This window comes from Nelusetta ayraudi, unplaced genomic scaffold (assembly GCF_046127955.1).
Source record: "Nelusetta ayraudi isolate G7.1 ecotype Tasmania unplaced genomic scaffold, CSIRO-AGI_Nayr_v1 ptg000042l, whole genome shotgun sequence".
NCBI lineage: Eukaryota > Metazoa > Chordata > Actinopteri > Tetraodontiformes > Monacanthidae > Nelusetta > Nelusetta ayraudi.
This window is the reverse complement of record NW_027466092.1, coordinates 6,333,422-6,356,654: the sequence shown is the minus strand read 5'-3', so window position 1 is coordinate 6,356,654 and position 23,233 is coordinate 6,333,422. Positions and strand designations below refer to the sequence as shown.

Below are 23,233 nucleotides of genomic sequence, written 5' to 3'. Positions count from 1 at the left end.
GACTTGCTTACTATTAATATAATGTCTTCAAGGTCGGCAGGCCAGGTTAGAAAGCTTAATGGGCCACATATGGTCCCCGGGCCGGAGTTTGGCCATGCCTGCTCTTGGCTCTCTATTGTGATGACTTAAGGCCGGGGTAAAACCTCGGTCACATCACCGCAGTTGGCAGGAGCTCGCGTCAGGATTGTCTCCGATTTAAAGGCCACGTGAGATGAATGCACACACACACACACACACACACACACACACACACAACACAGATCATCTGTGTCGTTTATCATTGCATCCTGTCTCTCCGTCTCTTCTCACCAGCATTGGCCTGAACCGGTCTGGTATCAGGCTGTCTTCACATCAGATTCCAATCATTTCAAAGAGGCTGGTGTGATTGTTTAGCCCTTCAGCAGGTGGAAAGTGCTGAATAGGGGAATCCTGGATGTCAGCCATTAAACATTTATATTGTGCCGTATTCTCAATATGTCCAGGAATGTAAAAGCCTGACTGTGGCTTTTACATTCATTTGTGGTCTTTCGGTATCAGTCGGCCATTTAGAGGCTCTGGAGTGAAAAAAACAAAACAAAACAAACGTGACTGCACTGCACTGCAGTCGCTGCGTCACTTATCGGAAAGTATGCAGAACTGAATGTGCCACTCTGAGGGAAGTGCAAGTTGGATTTTATCGTAGAAATCCACTTGGGTTGAAAGATTAAAAGAAAGAAAATATTTTAAAAAATAAAATTAAAAAAAAGCAAAGTCTTGGTCTTCCCAGTTCTGGTTTGCGGGCGGAATGTGATTATGTGACAGTGACAACCTGACACATGCTTGTGAACTTTGGTTAATGTTTATTTCTGCTGAGTCTCATCAGCTGGAACAGCTGGTTGGAGTGTGTGACTTTGAACCATAACCAACTGCTGTGGTTTTATAGCTGCCGGTGAGCCTGCTTTATGACTCGCTGTAATTCAGTACTTCAGGAAATACAATCAAGACTGTAAATAACATTTTGTCACTCCATAACAAGTTGCAAAAAGTAATGACGATCACATTTGCTTTTGCGCCATGGTTCTGAGCGTTGCTCATAGTTGCTGTTCTCTCAGGATTCTTGAGCATTTGTCTATAGATGTCATTCAGCAACCCAGCATGAGTCCATTGTGAACTGTGATCTTCAACAGCAAACACTAAAGTCCGTCCTTTACTTTTTTTTTGCTTGCCAAAGGTTTTCGAAAGGTCTCATTCGGATATTGCATTATCACGGTTTTATCACAGCAATATGCGTCAATAGCCTCCCACCTCTGCAAACCAACCCTTTGTGATGTCACAAAGGGCACTGATAACTTTCCCAGATTTAATTACAACACCCCCCAGCCAGGATTTGGGCCCACCCAGCAAAACGTGTTTGAGTTTTAACTTCTTTTTGTCTTTGTCTTTGTGTCTGAACAGGAAACTAAAACTGAGTTTTTGCGGGTGGCTATAAACACACGGCTAAATGTGCCTTTTCCTGGAAATAAATAGAGTTAGAACTTTATGTTTATAATGATAACTCAGGCAAGGCTGCTGGTGTTGAATGTCCGATGAAAATATTAAAATTCTTAAAATGGGAATAATATGAGGTCTTTAAAATTCCTACCCAGTAAATGAAACACACAACCCCAATTATATATGATTTATTTTTCCTGACTGAAAATCATTATAATGAAGCATGAGAAATCCCATTTGAAGATGTAAGTGATGTTCCCAGCAGTGTCCCGGTGAAGACTGCTGTCCCCAAAACCACCAGTGGAGCCTGGTCAGATGTTAACTGTCACCTCCTGTTGACGCCTGCAGCTCTTCCTGCTCGGTGTTTCTGTCTCCTGGTGTAGTTGTCACTCTGATATCCACCCAGTCTGTTAGTAGAGGGTCAGGTTTCTGCTGCCACGTGCTACATTCTGAGCCGGGTGATGCCAGCACAACTCTTCGAGACGCCTGCAGAAATGAAAAGCAGCAAGAATTTGTCTCGACTAAAATTGGTCGCAAAAGTGATTTTTTTTTTCTTTTCCTTCAAATTTCACCTTTGCCAACTGCAGAGTTATTTCCTGACAGACTCTATTCAGTCAAGCATTTGACTGGAACCCCATAAATAATAATGTTTAGCTCATAATAATAATTATTAGGGATGCGCTGATTTTTTGCTGAACCAGTAGAGTACGAGTGCTTGCGTTTTGGTAACTTATCCAAAATTGAGTACTTGATAAGGTTTATTTGATATTATTTTAGTTTTCCACAGATGTTCTGTTATTTAAACAACATGTTGTTCTAGAACATGCACAAGTTTCACTGCAGTTTCAACACAATTTTAACAAATTGACTGTGTACATGCCTATATAACCGGTATCAGCGTTGTGGTATCAGCTGGTTATACTGGTATCAGTATTGGTGCATCAATAACAATAATAATAATAATAATAATAATAATAATAATAATAATGATAATAATGATAATAATGCTTCATTGGTGGCCCCTCCACACTTTTGGTTCTTCAATACTCAGCGTCTTCTTGCGGCTCCCACCAGTGACCAGCGGAGGACAACCTCCGTGGCTCTCTTTTTTCATGTGTGCCGTGATAACTGGAGGTTTTTGTCCCTCCTAACAGGAGCCTGTTCGCCAGGAGGGTTAAGGACAGCCGGCCGGTGGAGCAGAGGGATCCTGGCTGGAAGCTTTTTGGCAAAGTCCCGCCCAGAGAAACGCCCACCAAGGACCCCAAGAGAATCCAGAAGGTATGCCAAGACTGCTGCAATTATGCTTGTGTCCCTTTTAATCAGCCTGGATGACTGAGCACTTTAAATGAGCAATAATCAGATGAGCTCGCGACTAGGTTTTGCTGTAAACAAGGCACGCACGTGCATCAACGGTTACGGTGGTTGCACTTGGCTCAGAGTCAGCTGCAGTTCAGTTGTTTTCATTTGGCATTGCGCCTCATGCAGGTGAGTTTGATGTCTTTTGATTTATAAACTCAAACTTTTGTAGCCTTTGCTGCACAGCGGCCCTTCCCGAGACCTAACCTTTGAACACCCAGCTCAGCACGTCAGCGGAGATCGTGAGTGCACTTTGGCGTCGGCGGCTTTCACGTACAGGAACATCACGTGTCTCCTGCTCGGGCCGCATAACACGGCGACAGAGGAGCCGAGCACAATCTCAGTTGTGTTTGTCAACGCCAAGAGCACAATGGCCCGGAGCGCCGCCTCTCCCACTGCCTGACATTTACGGTTCTGCGGTTATTTATAGAATTTCACATCCTGAAGAGTAAACTGCGGTTTGTTATTTAACTTGCACTTCTTGGAGCCCGACGACAAAACAGTGTTGACGTGACCACTATTTGAACTAAAACATTGATATGCCAAGGGGGGGGAAATAAAGGTGTGTGCAGCTTAAATAAAACCACAGTGGGGTTTCGTTTGGCAAAAAAAAAAAATCACTGACACACACCACACGCTCCCCTAGCCCCATAAAGTTACATTCTTTGGGTCCCTTATTATGCAGAAATGACTCTCTGACCACCTCCTTTTCCAAACAGACAGAAGGTTCATTCAGAATCTTCAAATGTTTTCTGTGGGAGGCTGTAAACACAGGGTTAAACACGTTGCTTCTGAAGCTTCATTTAATTTTTTTTGTTTATCATTGGTGTGTGCTGTTTGCTCCATGAGTATGAAAATCAAAGTTCTGAAAACTGCTTGAACGGTGCTGACTAGTCTGCGGCTTTCCTTCTATCACTCAGTCACACTGCTGCCAGCGTTCTGCTGCTTCTCGGCAATCTACAATTTAAAATGTCAAGGTCCTTCCGTGCATCTTTATTTTCCTAAGACGGCTAGCCGGTACACAGACCCTCTGATAATCCAGCGCCGCCACTCGAGGCCGAGCAGAAAAGTGTCTTGGGTTCGTCTGAGGAGCGCAGCAGCTATTTGGCTTATAAAAACAAAGAGACTCGTCGGCAGCTTGTAATTAGAGCCTGCGCCAACCTGCTATTGTGTTGCCATGTATCTCCTATTAGACAGCGAGGAAGCAGCAGCAACTGCCCTCTTATTAATTCTCTGTGCTGGTTGAAAGCCCCAGTTTACCTATCAGACCTTAAGGCAACTTCTCTGACTTGAAAAGAGCCGGTCGTGGAGTTAGACTTTGAAAAGGCACTCACTTGGGGGAAGGAACTCTGTCATTGTGTACTTTGTATCCCATAGTCGATTTTTATCTGCGGCGCTTGTAACCTAATAATGGCACTGAGGGGTCAGGTGACCAGGCTTGGCTTTCAAGCTTTTGTCTTCTCCGCTGACGCTGCTGTCCAAAGGTGGAGTCGCTTTTAAAAACCACTGTGTGTGTGTCTGTGTGTGTTGAAAGCCCTGGTAATTTTTAGCTTGCTGCTTGTTCCTGGGAACAACACTCGTAGCTGATCCATCGACGTGAAAGCAGTTAAATTTCCACCACTTTGTTTGTTACTCTGGGGATTTGGGGCCTCTCTCTGTCAGCGCCGGAGGCCCCTGGAACTTGCAGTCAGTCTCAGTCAACTGGAGCGTCTTGCCATGAAAGTCATTATTTTGTCCCCCCCCCCCCCCCCCCCCCAGGCAGTGAAATCAAATTGTGTGGCAGCCCAGGCACGTCTCGCTTGCCTGCCTGCGTCTGAATTAAAGTGGGACGACGCACGCAGCAGGAGATTTAATTTCAACATTGCTTCATTTTTAACGCCGCTTGACTCAATGAATTCAATAAATAAGGGATTTAAAAAGGCAATATTTAAAATCCACTTTAATCCTCCATTGTATACAATTCTTCAGTCAGTTCTTCTGTCAACCCTTGCGTTTTAAACAAAGAGCAGATTACTGGCAGCAGTAGAAATAAGAGACGGTACTCAGTATTATCAGGGTCACAATTCTTTATTTCCTTAAAAAAAAAATCTAATAAAAAAAAAAATAAATCAGTTTGTTCCTGTAAGTATGAGGGCAATTAAGGGCCTTTAGATAAATCCAAACATTATAACGTATGACAAAGTAGGAACTGTAGTTACTACTTTGTTACTAGCAGTTACTACTTTACTTACTAGTTATACAAGTAGATGTGCAGTGGTAGATGTGCAGCTACACGAAAATGCATTCCCACTAACAGTTTGAATATATATATATTTTTTTTCAGTTAGTTTTCATTTCAACAGCATTTAATTTTTAAATGAACTTGTAGCGTGTTTTAAAACAGCTGAAGTGGGGGGGTGGTGGTGGTGGTGTGGACGCTCCTCCACGGGACAGATTGCACGACAGTGAAGTGGACTGGAGGACGACGTGAAACCCGATCCGTTAGTCTGGGCTCGATTGGAAGTGCTGGAGCGCGAGCAGCCCGGCGCAGGGAGCGCGAGGGAGCGCAGAGCTTCCCCAGCGGCGCACCAGCGGTGACTTACGGCGCGACGGCGGTGCTGATTCGCTGACACGGCAGCAGGAGGGGACGGACGGAGACGATGCGGGAGCCGCTCGGGGAGAGCAGCCGGCAGAGGTGAAGGCTGACGGCAGGCTGCTGCTGCGGTGCCTGGTCCTCTCCCCTCCATCGGCCGCTCCGCCGTCCCTCTGTCCTCCTCTTCCTCGCCACCTCCTCGTCTCCTGGTTGCCTGGAGGAGCGAGCCGCCCCTCGGGGGGACAGCAGAGATGCTAGGCTAGGCTTTTGGATAAGCAGCACCCTCCCTCCCCCCCCACCCCCCCCGCCACCGCCACCACCCCTCCCCGACAGACCGGAGGACTGAACCGCAGCGTTCATGGTGAGTGAGCAATTTGCACAGTGAGGAGGAGGAGGAGGAGTGTCTTGTTGGCCCGGAGAAACCCGAGCCCGTAGCTGCGATCGCACCTCCAGCTTCTCCTCCGTCCTCCAGGATGGAATCACATGTTGCTGCAAGACTGACCTGTCGGAGTTGTTGGTGGTTGAGATGCTCGGAGGGAGGGAGGGAGGGAGGGGGTGGTGGTGGTGGTGGTGTCTCTGGACTGCTGAGATCACTCTGCCGTCTTCTTGCCTCTCTCATCCCGAGGCTGACTCTTCTCGTTGGTCCTAGCGCACTTTTCTCCTCCATGTGCCACCGGATCGGTCGCAACACACAGAGACGAACTGCGATTGGTGGAAGACGCATGCATGCAAACAGTCGCCTGGAATTCATCCTCGGGATTCGTGGGAGTCATCGCCTTAAAAAATTGCCCACGCTGAAAAAAGCAAACTGAAACGCGTTGCACTCGGAACGTCCTCTGACTTTTTTTTTTTCTTGTTGTCATACCTCACACACCCATTCACAAACACACACCTGCACTCAATTAGAGAGTCAGTCAACACAAATTGAAAGAAAGGATTCCTGAGGTTGTCACAGCCTCCTGGGTTTCACACGGTCAAGAAGCTTGAGTTTGGTGGGTTTGGTTCGTTCCTCCTTGTTCCTCCTTGTTGTCAGTTCGGTCTCGGTAGCACCGACAGGCACTTGTTTTCCAAGTCGTGCTGTCATCGTGCCGTGCAATCATCTCACATTGTGGAGTTGCTCGTCAAGTCAGCTTTGCCAGCGCTGGGCAATTTCTGCAAGCTTTAGTTTCACTTAGTTCTGGAACTGAGGAGCTGTTTCTAACTGTGTTTAGTGCGTTGCTGTCAAATACCAAAAATGCCAGGGTTTTGCTTTGCATTGTTGATTATACCATAGTGGAAAAAAAGGTTTTCGGACACACAAAATTTTTACTCTATCCAACTTGTTTTCATGAAATATTTGCCAGAGACTTTTTGTGTGTGTTTCAAAAGGTTTGGCTACAACAGAGGCTAACAAACAAGCGGGAATTATTTTGTAATTTGTTGTCAATGAGACGAACTAAGAAAAATACATTCTTGTAGTTCTTGTACTTCTGGACGTGTTGCAAGGGCTGACGTCTTGCTGAAACATCCAGGTCACATGCAGCATGTGGCTAAATGTTGGTGGCTGCACTAAAAAGATTTTGCCCTTGGAGACTTAAGACTGATTCTTTTGCGCAACACAGTGCATCACAAATGCAGGAGGCGTCCAAAAACTTTTGTCCATCACTGCAGGGGTCACATATGTTGTGACCAAATACATGGTTCTGTGAGAGAGTCCGGGTCCCTCCCGGTCAGTCGGTCAGCTCCAAATCACTCATTTTCCCTTTTGCAGACACTTCGTTGTTTGCAGTCGCATGTGTTCATTCTCACCCGTTCTTTCTGCAGTTTATTCACAATCACATTTTCCTCGCACTCCCAGTGCAGTGCTTTGCACCACATTTCGCCCTCAGTCACACAGCCTCCTTTTGTCTCGCACCTGCAGTGCCACTGCTGAACCGACGCCAGGTCCGGTCTACCTGGCTACCTCCCCCCCTCGCTCTGCTGCAGGCATCCTCTCTTTATGGGCCTGCAGCTGCTCCATCTGGAGCGCGCCGTCTTTATCGCACTCGCGCACGGGCGACTCTCCTGCTCATCAAAGCGCGCAGCTGTTTGACAGGGCGGCCCGAGGGCAACCAGTTCGTGGGAACAAAAGTTAGCCGGTGCCGCTGCACACCTGCAGGAGGAGGTCGCTCTCCTCTGCACCTGCAGTGAACCGACGGGGCTTTTTTTTTACAACTGAGTGCTTGCATTTCTGTACTCGCCAGTAGTGATGCTGACTCTTGAATAAGGCCGTTACACATTATAGGTTTACTTTGCTTGCTGTGTTTTTCCGCAGATGTTCTGTTATTTGAAAAACGTTCCTCTGAAGTTTCGCTCCGGTACAAACGCAAATGTAACAAAACTGTCATATACATACATACACAAATGGTATCGGTGTTGTGGTATCGGCACGTATTTCACTCATTTGTGATATTTGGTGACAAAGGAGAGATATCATATCATCCACATTAGTGGCCCAGTGGAGATCCTTCTGCTCTCAGCAGCTCCAGACTCAAGTCTTTGTGCAATGTCCCGTTATTAGTACGGATGCACCGATGCCAGTAACGAGTATCGGTACCGATACCATGGTTGAGTACTCCGCTCGTGCTTGTTAAATACGTGCCGATACCACAACACGGATACCAGTGGTATGTGTATGTATACAACAATGTTTGTTACATTTGTGTTTGCACTGGAGTGAAACTTGCAGAGGGATGTTGTTCAAATAACATCTGCAGGAAAGGTAAGTAAGTCATTCTATAATGTGTAATGGCCTTATTGAGTACTCGGTATCGCTGTTGGCGAGTGCCAAAATACAAGTACGCTTACTTGTTGTGTAAAACAGTGTTGTCAGTGCATTCCTAGTTGTTGGTCACCAAGTTTCCTCGCTCGCACCGAGACCCACCGACAGCCCAGCCGACCTGCTCGCCTGTGGCTGCCTGTGGTGAGACCACAGCCGCCGCTGATCACTTTTTTCCACTGAGCTTCCTCCCCTGCTCTCTTTCGGAGTGGTAGATCAGTAGATCATCTCCAGGCGGTCGCGGTTCTGACCCTCGCAGACGTGTCAGTGTTGGTGTTTCGCCCCTTTCCGTCGATGCCGAGCTTGGCCGCTCATCGCTTTTGTCATCAATGATTGAAAGTGTTGGCGAACGGGAGCGGTGACTCATCCTTTCTGCAGCAGCGCTAAGTGCAGCCTTTACCCGGGAACAACCCCTCTTTCCATTAGCTCTTCATCATCTCCCTCCACATATCGTCCGTGTCCGCAGAGACCGTCGTCCCCTCTCGCTTTTACCATCGTTGGTGTTCTTTTCTCTTCTTCTTATGCCGACCTGCTCTGTTGATTTCTCTCTTCTTTTTTTTTAAATTGATCCACTTGTGGCCAGAAGGCTCTGTGTCGACCCCTTGCTGTCTTCAGTGGGTGAGATGCTACAGTGGTGCTTTGCGGAGGTTTCTGTTGTTGTTGTTTCCGGAGGAAGAAAGTCTGTTGAGGCAAAGTCATCTGCGTGTCCAGACTTCGTTCTAATCAAAGCTAATCATTGCCAGCGCACAGCTTTCATAGATGTCAGCGTGATCCTCTTATCATCCTTCCACTCAACAAGGGAGACTCTAATCCCTGGAACTGAGATAATGGCTGCATTAAAAACTCTCAGCTCGGCTGGTGCCGACGACTCGGCTGCACTGGTTTGCCTCAGAGGTCTGGGCCTCGCACCGCCTTCCCACTTGATACACGGCCGTCCTTATTGTGCCCAGAGGGAGCGGCCCCTCTTTTGGCTCCTCTTGCAGGGGATTGTGCCGGCCGCTATAATTCATAACGGCGCTGTGGCCTTTATGTCTGGAACGACTGTCCTGCCACCATGGCTCTCCAGGACCCACCACCACAAAAGTGACTCAGTCACTTACCTTTGTTTGTCCCTCGGGGCTAATGACTACCGGCCCTGGCAGGGCGGAGTGGACGCAGAGGCAGATTAACGACGCAGCGCTGCGTCACCAACGGCCCTGCAGAATAGATTTTCTTCGTCCACGAGTGTGTGTTTTTTTTTTCCCAGCGTGCATTTGTCAAACAGTTTGCTCACAGTCACTGACTTGCATTATTGAACAACTCCGGAGGCCCCTTTGGGTGTGTGTGTGTGTGTGTGTGTGTGTGTGTGTGTGTGTGTGTGTGTGTGTGTGTGTGTGTGTGTGTGTGTGTGTGTGTGTGTGTGTGTGTGTGTGTGTGTGTGCTCATGTTGCACTTCGCCAATATACAGAGTGGCTTCCTCATGAACTGGTTAGACAGTGTTAGAAGTTTGAGTAGCCTTCTATTAGTCTCCTTTGAACTCCAGGTGCTCTGTCAGCCTCCTAAAGCTGACGGCTGGAATTAAGCACAAAGCTGATACTACCGCACACACACACACACACACACGCACACACACACACACATACACACACACACACACACAAAACCTAATGGTCAGCTGATAGTTGACCTTCTGCTTAACAGCTAAGAGCCCTGAGCTGCAACCAGCTGAAGGTCACATGGTTCCCTTGTTTTATAGGCTTGCGCACGCACACACACACACACACACACACACACACACACTCACACTGTAAAGGGAGCAGTCTCATTAGGCACCAGCTGACAAACACTCCAGGGCCAAAAAGCACAGCGTTATCACAAGGTTGTCAAAGCATGTAGAATGTCATGTGACCTCCCTCCTTCCTTGGCATTGTGGTCTTCCGAGCTATTGAAATATTGCGATACGCAACGCTTTAACAGGGCCGCATCCAAATATGAAGGTAGGGTAGCACGAACACCGCTCACAGGTTCTGATATTCTTATTATATAATAGAGGTTTGTGTTTCTGCTGTGGGTGATGGATTCTTTGCCTCAACATTTGTAGTCGATCCGAACTTGAGTTTCAATTTGCGCTGAAGTAAATAATATTGAATTTTATGCTTGGGCCCCATTTTGGCTGGTGGCCATGCTCCCGTGCTCCACTGTGTCATGTGCCGTTTTTCCCTCGCTGTGTAAATGTTATTACACTCCAGTGTAATAACCCCCCCCCCCCTTCTGTCGTCAGGAATATGAAACAAAGAGTGGCAGAGCTGGACCTGGCAACCCGACATCCCCCAGGCAGAACGTGAGGAAAAACCTGGACTTTGAGCCGCTCTCCACCACCGCTCTCATACTCGAGGACAGACCTGCGTATGTAAACACACACAGACACACACACACCCTGCCGGCTTTGTGCGGCCGCTGAACCCTCCCACACTTCTCACCCCCCCACCCCCGACCAGGCTTGTGTTGGACAATGAGGCTTTGTCACCTGTCTTTTCCAGCTCTGTGTCCTTCCTGCTGCATCAGTCCTCAGCCACTCTCATCAGGCTCCATTCAGTGTCCCAGCCCTTGCCATGTAATGCAGACCGGAGGGGGGTAGTGAAGGGCTGCTGAAAGATTAATAGCCCTCCAGCAGCCTGGATCCATTACTCTGCTTCTTTTTTTTCTCTTCTACACTTTGTTAATATGCAGACAGACAAGTGGAGAGAAAAATTCAGGAAGCCTGACTTTTCAGCCAGAGGCGCTGCTCGGCTGCAAGATCAGCTCTTCGCAGCCGGAGTTAGACACAGCGTGTTGTTTGTCACACAGGAAATCTGACTAAGACCGTGACAGAATTGGGTGCCGCCCTGAGCTCTAGCTGCAGGCACCCTGCTAGCGCCATCTGTCCTTTTGACTGATAGAACAGCACCCATTTACTGTAGCTGTATGCACCTGCCCCCATAGTTAATAGAACAATGCCACTTCCTTCCTTTCCATTAATAATGGTGTTCGTGTTCTCTGCTGTTCCGTAGAAGTGAATAGACACTAAAGGTAAAAGAAAAAGAAAATCAGTTTATGCAGCTCTGCTAATGTGTCTTTGCACAATTGATCCTGTTTTGTGCTTTGAACATTTTCCTGTCTGACATGACATTAAAAGTCTCATATGCAGGTCATTAAGTTTTTATCACATGATTAAAGCTTCTGAAAAATGCCCCTGATGGACCTTCAGAACATGGATGCTCATTTCCAAGAGCGCCTTCCCCTCCTTTTCTGTCCCTCTGCCTGTCGGCCTTGATCCTGCCCCACGTGCAAGTTAAAAAAAATCAGACAAGCCAGTCGCTGTAGCGTTGATTGTTTTGTGTGTTGCAGCAATCTGCCTGCCAAACCTGCAGAGGAAGCGCAGAAGCACCGGCAGCAGTATGAAGAGATGGTGGCCCAGGCCAAGAAGAGAGGTGAGCTCATTTTACAAAGCAATCAAAGTGCTTTTTTCCCTACTGCCTCAAAAGCCTTCTGCCACAGACACTCTGGGAACCCACCTCAGCGTTACAGCTGGGGTTTGGCATTTTTAAAGTTGGTTAGAAGCTCTGACCACTCTGCTGTCCGCAGAACTGAAGGATGCTCAGAAGAGGAAGAAGCAGCTGGAGGATCGCTGTAAGCTGGAGGAGAGCATCGGCAATGCCGCCCAGACCTGGAACCAGGAGATCCTGCCCAACTGGACTACAATGTGAGCACAAACATCAGCGGACTGTGGAATTTAAAAAAAACACACCTACATTTCTTTACCTTCACATCAACATATAAAGGGATTGGGGAAGGCTTTGGTAGCAACAACCAGGAAGGCACCTGTGGTTAAAACTCCACATGGCAGCCTGAAGGTTGTGACTCCTGTACTCATTTTCTGATTGCAATTATTATTATCCCCGAAGTGGAGGACTGTTAATTACAGTCGGCCCACAGTTCTGTGTGTATCCTGGGTCTTCAGTCATGTTTGTGCTTCTCATTTTGTGCACAAGGAGGAAAAATGCTTTTTTGTTTATCATCATTTTACACAGAGGCCCGTAATGCAAAATAAATAAGTCCATGTAACAGAAATGTATTATTTCAAAATGCAAAGTTGCCCCTCAGTCTTAGGACTTGGAGACAAGTGGAACTACTTTGACTAAAACATTTTATGCAACTTTCTTTTTTTAAGTAATTGTCTTGCTGCTGTGGCCGCAGTGTTAGATGTAAAACTGCTTGTGAACTCACAGCAGCATTTTGTTTGTTTTAAAGCCTCGTTCAACATCGGGTTGGGAACACGAGTCAACATCCGCTCATCACGGCAGCTCATGAGCATGAGCTTCACAGAACACAACTCGCGACCTGTTTTACTAGTGTGACAACCTCGTACATGCTGTATTCCGGCTGACTGATTTGAATTCATTTTCATCGTCTGTGACTTTTGTTGCTTGAAGCTGTAGTCGTAGCCGCAACTCCGCGTGCCTGTGTTCATCTCGACAAACGCTTCAGAAAAACAGCCTATTGACACCCTGAACCCCCCGATAGGTGCACATCTCGACGGGTGAGAGACCTGTGGTGGCAGGGCATCCCCCCCAGTGTCAGAGGCAGAGTGTGGAGCCTGGCGGTGGGCAACGACCTCACCATCACACATGGTACGTCTCACTGCGGGTTGCCTGTTCCAGGTCAGAGGTCAGACTGGGCAGACTGGTTGCAGATATCTGAATGCACAACACCTCTAACCTTGAAGCAGCATGTACTGTGTAAATACACTGGCCACTCTATTGTTGGGCTGGTATTAGCAAGGCGTGCCTATTAAAGTGGCCGAGTATTGAGTCTGTGTTTGCCTCTAAGCATTAAGACAATCAGATCAGAGAGCCTCAATCACCACGCCGTCAAAATCATCTTGAATTTCTTTTTATGTGAGTGATCTGAGAACAACGTTGCACTTCACCGAATTGACACAAGAGGGCAGCGTCAGGCCATACACGGTCTGAAATGTTGCTTGTGAAAGGCCCATTGCAAAAGAGGATGTATTGCCCACGAAATGGAACTGAAAAATACATTTGTATTATTAAGAATTTTTAAGAATTTTCATTTCTTAGTCAAAAGCATTTCTGTTTACATGGTGAGAGGATCCAGAAGGTGTTCATATATTTAAAGTTGTTCAGTCTGCTCAAGGTGTTTTGGGGATTTTTCACCCTTGTGTGGCAGCTGCTAGAAGACAGATGAGAGATGTAGTGGCACGTTGCAAAGCAAGGCTTAATACCAATACTGTTTGCAGTGTGACCATGTGATGTTTCACAAAATGTATTAGACACTGGGCCCTGAGTTAAAGTGTGGAATGGATGAGGTGAACTGTGGAGGTCTGTCCCCTTTAATCACTCTCTCTGTAACCGCTGAGTAATGGTGATGAGCTCAGACCTCTGAAGTGGTTTCTGTCCAGTCATCGTGGTTGCTGCTCAGTGCTCAAACCCCTCGGTGTCTTTTACACTGCCTGTGCTGTGCTTCTGCACTGTGTCCCAAACAGAGCTGTACAGCATCTGTCTGGCGCGAGCCAAAGAGAAGTGGAGGAACTCGTCGGCGCCCCCCGCTGAGCCTGAATCTGAAGGTTTGCTCACAAACGGACATCATGGCTTCACTTTGGCTTTTACCTCGTGCTCGTCTCCCCCATGTGTAATTATTTTTGGACGCGTTTCAGACGCCGGCTCATCCGATCGGGAGTCGAGTCTGGAGCAGATCAAGCTGGACATCTCGCGAACCTTTCCCAACCTCTGCATCTTCCAGCAGGTCAGTGAGCCACTCTGACTGCACAGACTTGAATCACAGGTAGAGTTTGAGTTCATTTTTTTTTTCCAACTCCTGTGTCTGCATTGTGTCTCTGCTCTTGGTCAGGGCGGGCCGTATCACGATGTGCTGCACAGCATTCTGGGAGCGTACACCTGCTACCGGCCAGACGTTGGCTACGTAAGTCTCACACACTGGAAGCATCGTCGCAGTATCGATCATTGTCACTGCCGCTGTCAAACCTGGCAATTCTGATATTAGTAGTAGCTGCAGTAGTGCATGTGAGTTTGGGTGGATTCACCAACAGCATTCCCTCCAGCAGTGGCCACAGCCAATCATCTGCTTCCGTCCTCTGCATCCTCTGCATCCTCTGCATCCTCTTCCCTCACACCAACTAACTTCACTACATCAAAAATTCTCCTCTCTGGTTTTCATCTCGACCTCCTGCCTGCCACTTTCAACCTTCATTTCCTTCTACCTCCGCCTCCAAATATGTCTGAACCATCTCAGTCTGGCCTCTCTCGCTCTATCTCCTAAACATCTAGCATGTTCTGTCCCCCTGGTGTCCTCATTCCTGATCCTCTCCTTCCTCGTTTCTCCCAGAAAAAGCTCAAAACATTCATCTCCTCTACGTCCAGTCTTCCTTATCATGAAGTGGCCACCCAATTCTTTTACACAGCACTCAAATTCACAAAAACAAAAACATTAGCCCACCTGCTTTCTGTCATGTCTAGTAAGTGAATTATTAAAATCATGGAATTGATTGTATGTCCCGCAAAATAAATGCCCAACATTTTCTCTATAAATATATATCATTTAAAATCCATTTCTAAAAAAAAGGAGAAACTGCCCACAAAACTGCGACCAAATCAAAACAGACCCAAAAGTGGGTCTTGACCATGCGTTTGGAAACGCTGCTCTAATTTCCTCCTCACTTCAGGAAAGTTGGTTCTATTTTTAAAACACTTTCTCGCCCCTTTTTTAATTCCTGAGTTACACATTTCTAAATGGGCTTGCCGTAATTGCATTAATATCTGATAAATGAATCCTATTTGATGAATGACTTTCACTATGATGCTGTAAATGTATGACTGACTATATACACTATGTCTATTTTTTATATACTCTGAAACCACTTGTCCTTTTGTGCCCACTCAAGAAAGGTTTATGATTGCATAAGCAGCAGTTGCTTTGAGCTGATGTGTTGGATGTTGTGTTGCACCCCGGTGTGCATGGCTGTTTTTTTCTTTCTTTTTTTTTTTAAAAAATACGCTGTACATGCTGCGGTTAGTCTTGCTGCTCTTTGCTGAAGCCACACCACGCTCTTCTCGACTCGTAGAAATGACTGTGACTTCCTGCATGGACCCCAACCCCATCGGCTGCAACACACATGCTCAATCTATGCATTAAGCTGCGCGCAAGGGGACTTTTTTTTTCATCTTTCCATCCGCACACAGTCACTCGTCATTGTTTCGTCTGTGGCTTCACTTGTTTCATCACAGTACAACATGTGTGCATGAATAAGTATTGTTTGGGGGAAGTGGGGATAAATTACTTTAAATTCAGTTTAAATGACGTGTGTGTGTGTGTGTGTGTGTGTGTGTGTGTGTGTGTGTGTGTGTGTGTGTGTGTGTGTGTGTGTGTGTGTGTGTGTGTGTGTGTGTGTGTGTGTGTGTGTGTGTGTGTCTAGGTGCAGGGAATGTCGTTCATCGCAGCAGTGCTCATCCTGAACCTGGACACAGCCGATGCCTTTATAGCTTTCGCCAATTTGCTCAACAAGCCCTGTCAGATGGCCTTCTTCAGGGTCGACCACAGCCTTGTCAGTACACACACACACACACACACACACACCTCAACATTAAAAGCGTAGGACTTTTTGACTCACCAGTTGTTTTAGATAGTTTACATTTCATGACTGTGAATGTTGACCACTGAGCTTTTAAACTCAGTGTGTTTGCATGACAGCATCTATGTCAGGGGTGGGCAAACTTTTTGACCGGTTGGGGCCACTATGGGTTGTAAAATGTGACAGGGGAGCAGGAGCAGATGGATGGAGTGTTTTGATGACCCACCTCATAGGAGAAAAAATATATATCATGGGATATGTAGAAAACATGTACTGTAATGTCAATTGAGCAAAGTTACAACAACATGTGTCTTTGAAGCCCCAAGTTATTTAGCTCTTTATTGAAATGACACTGAAAAAAATGCATATGGCTCCGGGGCCATAGTTTGCCCACCCCTGGTCTATATCATCTCAAGGGTCGTCTTCTCAGTTTAAATAGTGGGAATATCTTCCTGCCTTGTATTAACACAAGTCACTCGGTACTATTCGCGTACTGGTTGGGTTTTATCTGAGGAAACCTAAGTATCATTTAAACAACTTGTAATTCATTTTAAGCTGCGGACAACAAAGAATCTACTCAGCTGTTATTCACTTAAATGGCTCTACATTTTTTACAAGGTCACTGATTGAGACTGTTGGTGGAAGAAAACACAACAAAAGGCTGTAGCCTGAAATACTGTATGTGTGTGTGTCACAGTCAAACCTCAGCGTGCTGATGACACAGGTCTTTGTGTGTGGAAGCCGCCGCGGTGCTTTGGTCGCTTCTTGTAACCCGCTTCTCCTCCTCTCCCCACAGATGTTGACGTACTTTTCTGCATTTGAAGTGTTCTTTGAAGAAAACCTACCAAAGCTTTTTGCACATTTCAAGACAAACAACTTGACCCCAGATATTTATTTAATCGACTGGTGAGTCTCGCCGTCACGTGTCCCCCAGCTGGACCCCTTTTCAGCGTTGGTCTTTCTCACGGTGAGCCCTCAGCTCAGCGTGTGAGACAGGCGTTGCTGTCAAGTCGTGCACAGGGTGCACTTTGTCCTCTACCCCCTGTCACAGTTTAGGTGTTTGGTGGTTTTTTTGCAGAAAGCCACACCGTGTCAGTGGTCTACATATTGTGGAAAATGATCTATTTGCGTTTCACACATGCATCACTCGTGCCAGAATTGACTGATGCAGGAAGGGCTTCTCAGTAAGGCCAAAAGTCTTTTTCATTTTTAGAAAGTGTTTTTTGTTTTTTGTTTTTTTTTTTAAGCAAATTCAACAGGCATATACATATGCGGTGCGTGAAAAGATGACATTATTGCAGACTATTGGGTCTATCTGACCGCGAATACTCATCCAAGTCACGACCAGCGAGACTCGATATCTTGGTTAAACGTGACGCCTTGCTTCACTCGTAGCCGTTGCACTTCTCCTCAGTAACACGGTTTTTGATCTCTTCCATGAGACACTGTAGAAAGTGTCTGCTCAGCTCTCCCTGGTGTTTCCCCCACGCAGCCAGCTTTCGCGACATCAACCATTACTGTGGTTTAACGTTTCCATTTTCAAATCACACCTTCCAGCTCCATCTAATTCTGTGTCTACCTTCACTGGTCCAACCCTGTGTGTACCCATACCCACATAATAGTTTTTTTTTTTTGAAGCAGATACTAATAATACTTATAGCAGGTATCTGTCCTTCATTCTTCTGTTTTCGTCACCAAGGTCACACGCATGCAGGTGTTGTTGTTTTTTTAATTCCCCAAAACATTTTGCCCCTTTTATTTAACAGTTGAAATCCATCAACACTTCAAGATGTCATAACTTGAGCACCTAGCAGTGAGATGTGAGGCGTTCAAGCGTACCGATGTTCAGTTTGTTCTCCAGACTTTGAATATTTAGACGTTTTTGTTTTTTTTGCCAATAGCTGCTTGACTTGTGTAAAAATAGTTAAATTCCAAACATTGTCACATTGTTCACTAGAAATACAGAGCCTCCCTCCGTTCTTCTGGAAACTCATTAATGGTACCTCTCCACCACCTACCACCACCCCCCCCCCTCCAGGATCTTCACCCTCTACAGCAAGTCCCTGCCGCTGGACCTGGCGTGCCGCGTGTGGGACGTCTTCTGCCGGGACGGCGAGGAGTTCCTGTTCCGCACGGCGCTGGGCCTGCTGCGCCTCTACCAGGACGTCCTGACCACCATGGACTTCATCCACATGGCCCAGTTCCTCACCCGCCTGCCGGACCTCATCCCGGCCGAGCAGCTCTTCCAGCACATCGCCTCCGTGCACATGACCAGCCGGAACAGGAAGTGGGCGCAGGTACCGAGAAGTATTATAAGAAGTGGATAATAGACTGACAATGTGGCAGCGAACCGATGTATTCCCCCCAGTGGCCATTTGAGGTACTGCAGACAAAAATCCAATTTGGGCCAATAAAGCATTTTCACCATAGAGCACAGTACAAAAAGAACAGCCTGTAAAACAGCTGACAGGACGACTGTGACCTGAAATTCAGTTCATAAATAAATCTTTCTATTGCAGATTTTTCAGTCATGGTCTTTTATTCTTTCGGTCAACAACAAAACTCTACTCCTCACTCTCCCTTCTTTCTGTCCTCTCAGGTCCTGCAGGCGCTACAGAAGGACCCAGAGCGAGGCAGCCCGGTGCTGAAGCACTGATCCCTCCAGGACGCAGCAGAGACTCGCGGCGCAGACACCAGGAGGAAGTAGTTTCCCAGTTTCCTGCGTGTGGCTGTTCGCTGGGAGCAAGAACCCTGAGAGGGAGGAGCAGCTGGAGGAGAATCCGAGGCCTTATTTATGTCCCAGCAGATCTCATCAGCGGGCCAGAGTGTAGCAGCCAGCGGGTGAAGAATTGTCCCCAACACACACACACACACACACACACACACACCACGCCGAGTGCAACAGGTGGCTGTGAACTGCGGGCCGTCCTCCTACTCGTGGAGTGTGAGAGTCAGCATGTGACTCTGGAACCTCCAGTCAGGGAAAAGCACTTCACGTCTCTCCAAACATCATTCCGTCTCATCGTCTGACTTTGGCTTGTGTGACTGTTTGTGTTTGTTTTTCTTTGTCTGTATGTTTTTCTTTTACATTCCCTCGATGCTTTGTGGGGACCTTTAAACCTGGAAAGAAATGCACAGCACCCGAGGAGCATCCTGGTGCCTCTGAGAGTGCGCCGCGGTCACTGTTGGAAGGCCTATTGAAAGACGCTGGTACGCTGCTGCTGTCTGGAGCTTCTCCAGCCAGCCAGCCAGCCAGCCAGCCAGCCAGCCAGCCAGTCAGCCAGCGGGCTCCTCGTAACCTCAGAGCTACGTTTCAGTTGTTTCGGTGTTTTCTCTTCCGAGTCCTGACTTCTTTTAGCGTTTGTATTTATCTGATATTTATCAAAAAAAAAAAAACAAGGTTACGTTTGTCCCGGCGAGATGAAGGCTCGTGTCCACTCAAACTACATGGAAACATCAACACAAAGAGCTGCGCTAATTATTAGCACACTGAACTGACTGAAAATTTTAAAAGAAAATCGGAATTTCAGTCCACGTTGCAACAGGCCGACTTCTCCAACTGTGTGAGGCTTTGCTTCCTCACTGCCTGCCTAACAATGCAACAGAATACACACACACACGCGCACACACAAACACACACACACACACACACACACACACACACACACACACTCTCTCTCTTTTAAAAGAAGAACCTGGCAACCTGGCAGGAGACGCTCGGCTTGGTCTGTCATGTGTTCTTGTTGTGTGCTCCTCCGTGGTTACTCTCTGTTTCTGGCTGCCTTCACACTGCGGAGAAGGTGTCACTCGGACCCGACAGGAAGTGGATGTCATATTGGTTTTTCTCTAGTCTTATCGTTCAATCACTTGGCCCCAACAACCACTGGGGAAGAAGCATAACCTCGGGTTGGGTCCCGCAAAGAGACAAAAAAAACGTCTGTATATTGTTTTGTTTTTTTAAATTATTTTTCCCCTTTTGCCCATTTTGCACAAACCTCATCATCCATCCACCGAGCAGAAGCAGACGCCCGACTGTCACATCTCATCGCACGACTCCGATGAAGCAGATGACACAGGCCTGAATCTGGTTGTTGAGCTGCTCCATGTTGATGTGTGTCGTGTTGGTCGTCGGATTTGTGTCTTTTTTTCATTTCCACTTGGTTTTTATGAAACAGCCCATTTTTGAGTTTTGAACCTGCTATTATTATTATTATTGTTTTTATTTTTTTTTTAACCTGCGTACCCGCAGCTTCCTCCTCGATGCACTCCCCACTCCCCGCCTCCGTGCAGTGCAGTAACACACCGCACATTTCCATCGCTGCTGGTAAATGAAACTGCGTGGACGGCACCTGAAATGGCATTTTCCTACCACGACACACGATGGTTGTTACACTGAACCCTAACTGTCTGCCCCGCCCCGCCCCCGCCCTGCCCCCGCCTCCCCCTGATCACACTGGCAGCAGTCAATGAGATTCTGAATTGAAATTTTAAATGAAAATGTCAAACTATTTGTGATTCATCTGGCCGTCTGTGTTTTTTTTATGTTCTGTTTGTCGTCGCTGTTGTTTTTGTGTGTTTTGCTTCGTTTTTGTCGTTTCTCAAGAGACCTGTGCACTGTAAAGGACCGATGGGCAAACAGCGAGACAGCGCGGCTGGTGGGGGTCGGGGTCGGGATGGTAGCTGGGCTGGGCTCACCATGCAGCTGTATCTCACTTGAAATGTACATAAACTATGGTTTTATTAAAATAAAGAGCTGTACATATTTAACCGGGAGCAGTTTCACTGGCTTTTTCTTCATCGTCTTGCTTTCTTACCATGATCAAGATTCACATTCTAGGGTTCCTGCTCTTTTTTCCATCAAAAGTTGATGCAGTTTCCTCACTAGGAGTGGGCTGGGTCAAAATGCCAGGCAGACAGGTGAGCCAGTCTCATTGAGAGTTCCAGAAATCTCCTGATGGCAGAGATTGGCTTAAAAAGTTGAGCAACAAAATGCTGAGTTGGGGTGCTATCGTTTTGGTCCGGGCAGGTGTCATTATTTTGTTCTTTTAAATTCTGATTCTGTTGAACCAGGATTCAAAAGCAATGTCTGGTTTTCATTAGTTAATGTTCAGTAAATTGTTTTACATATTCCTACCTTTGTCACTTTCTAGCTATTTCAGTGACCATTGTGGGATGTATGTATATATGTATGCGTTCATATATACACGTGTGTGTATATACATATGTATGTATATGTATACATATATATATTATACATATATGTATATGTACATGTATTTATATATATGTGTGTATATATGTATTTATATGTATGTATATGTGTATATATGTTTGTGCATGTATGTATAATATAATATATACATTAGAATGTGAGATGATGAGAATCTCTGATATCCAATCTCTTTCATGTGAAAGTGCTATGTGTCTGGGTAACATAACACTCTGATCTTCATCGGTAAACAATTTCTTCCAATCTTTTTTTTATTTTTTCTTTTCTTGTGACGATACGCAAATAGGCAAGTGAAGTTGCATCTTTGACGTGCATGTCGAGTCTTAACCACAGCTGTAGCCCAGCGTTGTTTCCTCCGCCTTGAGGTGCAAAGTTGACCCTGCCTCTTTCACACGTTTCACCAAGTGAGACTTAAACCTTCCTCCTCGCTGCTACGCCTCACAAGACCCCCTGCAGCAGTCGGGCAACACGCAACAGTTGTGCTTTGAATTCCTGCCACCTGCCGAGCCATGACGACCAGACACATCCTTCTGCTGTGCATCCTTGGAGCTGCTCTGCTGTCCTCGGTCTCCTGCAGAAGTAAGGACACCTCAGGCCACCTTTTTGTGGTTATTTCTCTGTTTTTCAACTGAGTCTGTGGTGAGAAACTTGACTGTCTCTGTCTTCAGATGAGGTCGGCCCTGACGACTGTTGCTTCGACTTCTACCCGAGACCGCTGAACAAAAAATATGTCCGCTCCTATTACATGGCGGATCGTCGATGCACCAAAGCTGCAGTCATGTGAGTGAAATTGTGCACATTTATTATTTTATATTTATTTATTTGTACATCATTTAAAATTTAATACACCTTTATTTCTCATTTGATCATACTGTATATGATTACATAATAATGATTATGTTTTCTTCACTTTCCTAGTTTGGTGTCCATGAAGGGTCGTAACATCTGCACTGATCCCAGACTGCAGTGGGTCGACAACCTCATGAAGCGGATTGATGAGAGCACCTTCTAGAGCTGCTGACTTCCCTTTCACCGCTTGTTTAACTCTGTTATGTCTGTCACTCTGATTGCTATGTGTGTATCATCACTCATGATCTCATTATAAAAGAAAAATTGATTCTTTTTTTCTAATCTCACTTTTACTGCACTGAGCCAACTGAGACATTTTAAATGTAATTTCCTCTTGAAGCTTTTTAATAAACTTACCTTAAAGCTCATGTGAGTCTGAAATCTTTGCAGCTTTGCCAATATAATTTAGGGAGAGGTGTTGAAATAATAATAATAATAATAATAATAATAATAATAATAATGAGAGCAGGCCTTTGCTGAGGCTCAGTCCCGAATAATAATAATAATAATAATAATAATAATAATAATAATAATTGTATAGAAGAAGAATAACAAATATGATTGGACCTTTTTCTGCCGCATTATGATTGGACCTCAGTATTTATTTCTATTCCTTTCATGGATGCCCTGATACGGAAGCTCGATCGTCTGTGGAGAAAACCATCACGCTCTCCAAACACAGAGGTGTTCGTATTAAAACTTCTTGTGCAAAGATATCTGGTACCTCAACATCAAATCGAAGGCAGACTGGCAGATTCGTAGCTCTGCGTCTTACCAGGTTCGGGAGTTCAGCCAAATGTGAGCATCTTATATGTTCTTTGACACACGTGCACTTTACGGCCATAAACCATTCACTTCTTAAGACTCCGTTCAGAAACACGGAGAGATCATTGGTATACACATGGATGAATGCATCAGGAATGCATCGAAATAAGAACATGGATGTTTACACTCCTGACAGAAAACCACACATGTCTCGCGTTTCGTCTGGAGTCCATTAAAACCTATTCATAAATCTTTGTGATTCAAAGTCTCACATGTTTAAAATGGACTCTTACAGGTTTTGAGGAATAAACATTAAATTAGGACAAATGCCATCTTGTTTCACTGTTATTTATCTACAAATTTAACAAATCCAAAGTGGCCTGATTTAATATTTTAGCTTCATAGTTCAACACGTTTGGCCACTGCAGCAGTTCACCCTTCACAAGTTTAAATGAGTGCACTGTTTAAAAATAGTAAAGACAGTTGTAACATTAAATATAGTCCCCTGAACTGAACTTGTCAGATTTTAGCGACTTCCTTTCAGACACTGATCTAATATTACATTGT

The 23,233-nt window shown here is 46.0% G+C and overlaps 2 protein-coding genes across 2 annotated transcripts in view; both read left to right on the top strand.

Annotated features, from left to right (window-relative positions):
* tbc1d14 (TBC1 domain family, member 14) overlaps window positions 1–20,591 on the top strand; it is a 28,328-nt gene extending 7,737 nt beyond the window's left edge. The window contains exons 3-14 of the mRNA XM_076033923.1: window positions 2,625–2,748; window positions 10,456–10,580; window positions 11,562–11,644; window positions 11,799–11,916; window positions 12,738–12,844; window positions 13,720–13,800; window positions 13,891–13,979; window positions 14,085–14,156; window positions 15,667–15,795; window positions 16,619–16,728; window positions 17,861–18,119; window positions 18,422–20,591. Of these exons, the coding sequence (XP_075890038.1) occupies window positions 2,625–2,748; window positions 10,456–10,580; window positions 11,562–11,644; window positions 11,799–11,916; window positions 12,738–12,844; window positions 13,720–13,800; window positions 13,891–13,979; window positions 14,085–14,156; window positions 15,667–15,795; window positions 16,619–16,728; window positions 17,861–18,119; window positions 18,422–18,478 (1,354 nt within the window). The 3' untranslated portion in view covers window positions 18,479–20,591. The remainder of the gene's footprint in view (window positions 1–2,624; window positions 2,749–10,455; window positions 10,581–11,561; window positions 11,645–11,798; window positions 11,917–12,737; window positions 12,845–13,719; window positions 13,801–13,890; window positions 13,980–14,084; window positions 14,157–15,666; window positions 15,796–16,618; window positions 16,729–17,860; window positions 18,120–18,421) is intronic.
* Window positions 20,592–21,472: 881 nt separating this feature from the next.
* On the top strand, window positions 21,473–22,269 carry ccl36.1 (chemokine (C-C motif) ligand 36, duplicate 1). Its single transcript, XM_076035496.1, has 3 exons — window positions 21,473–21,631; window positions 21,721–21,832; window positions 21,971–22,269. The coding sequence occupies exons 1-3, from the start codon at window positions 21,562–21,564 to the stop codon at window positions 22,062–22,064; spliced, it is 276 nt and encodes a 91-aa protein (XP_075891611.1). The 5' UTR covers window positions 21,473–21,561; the 3' UTR covers window positions 22,065–22,269.
* The last annotated feature ends 964 nt before the right edge of the window (window positions 22,270–23,233 follow it).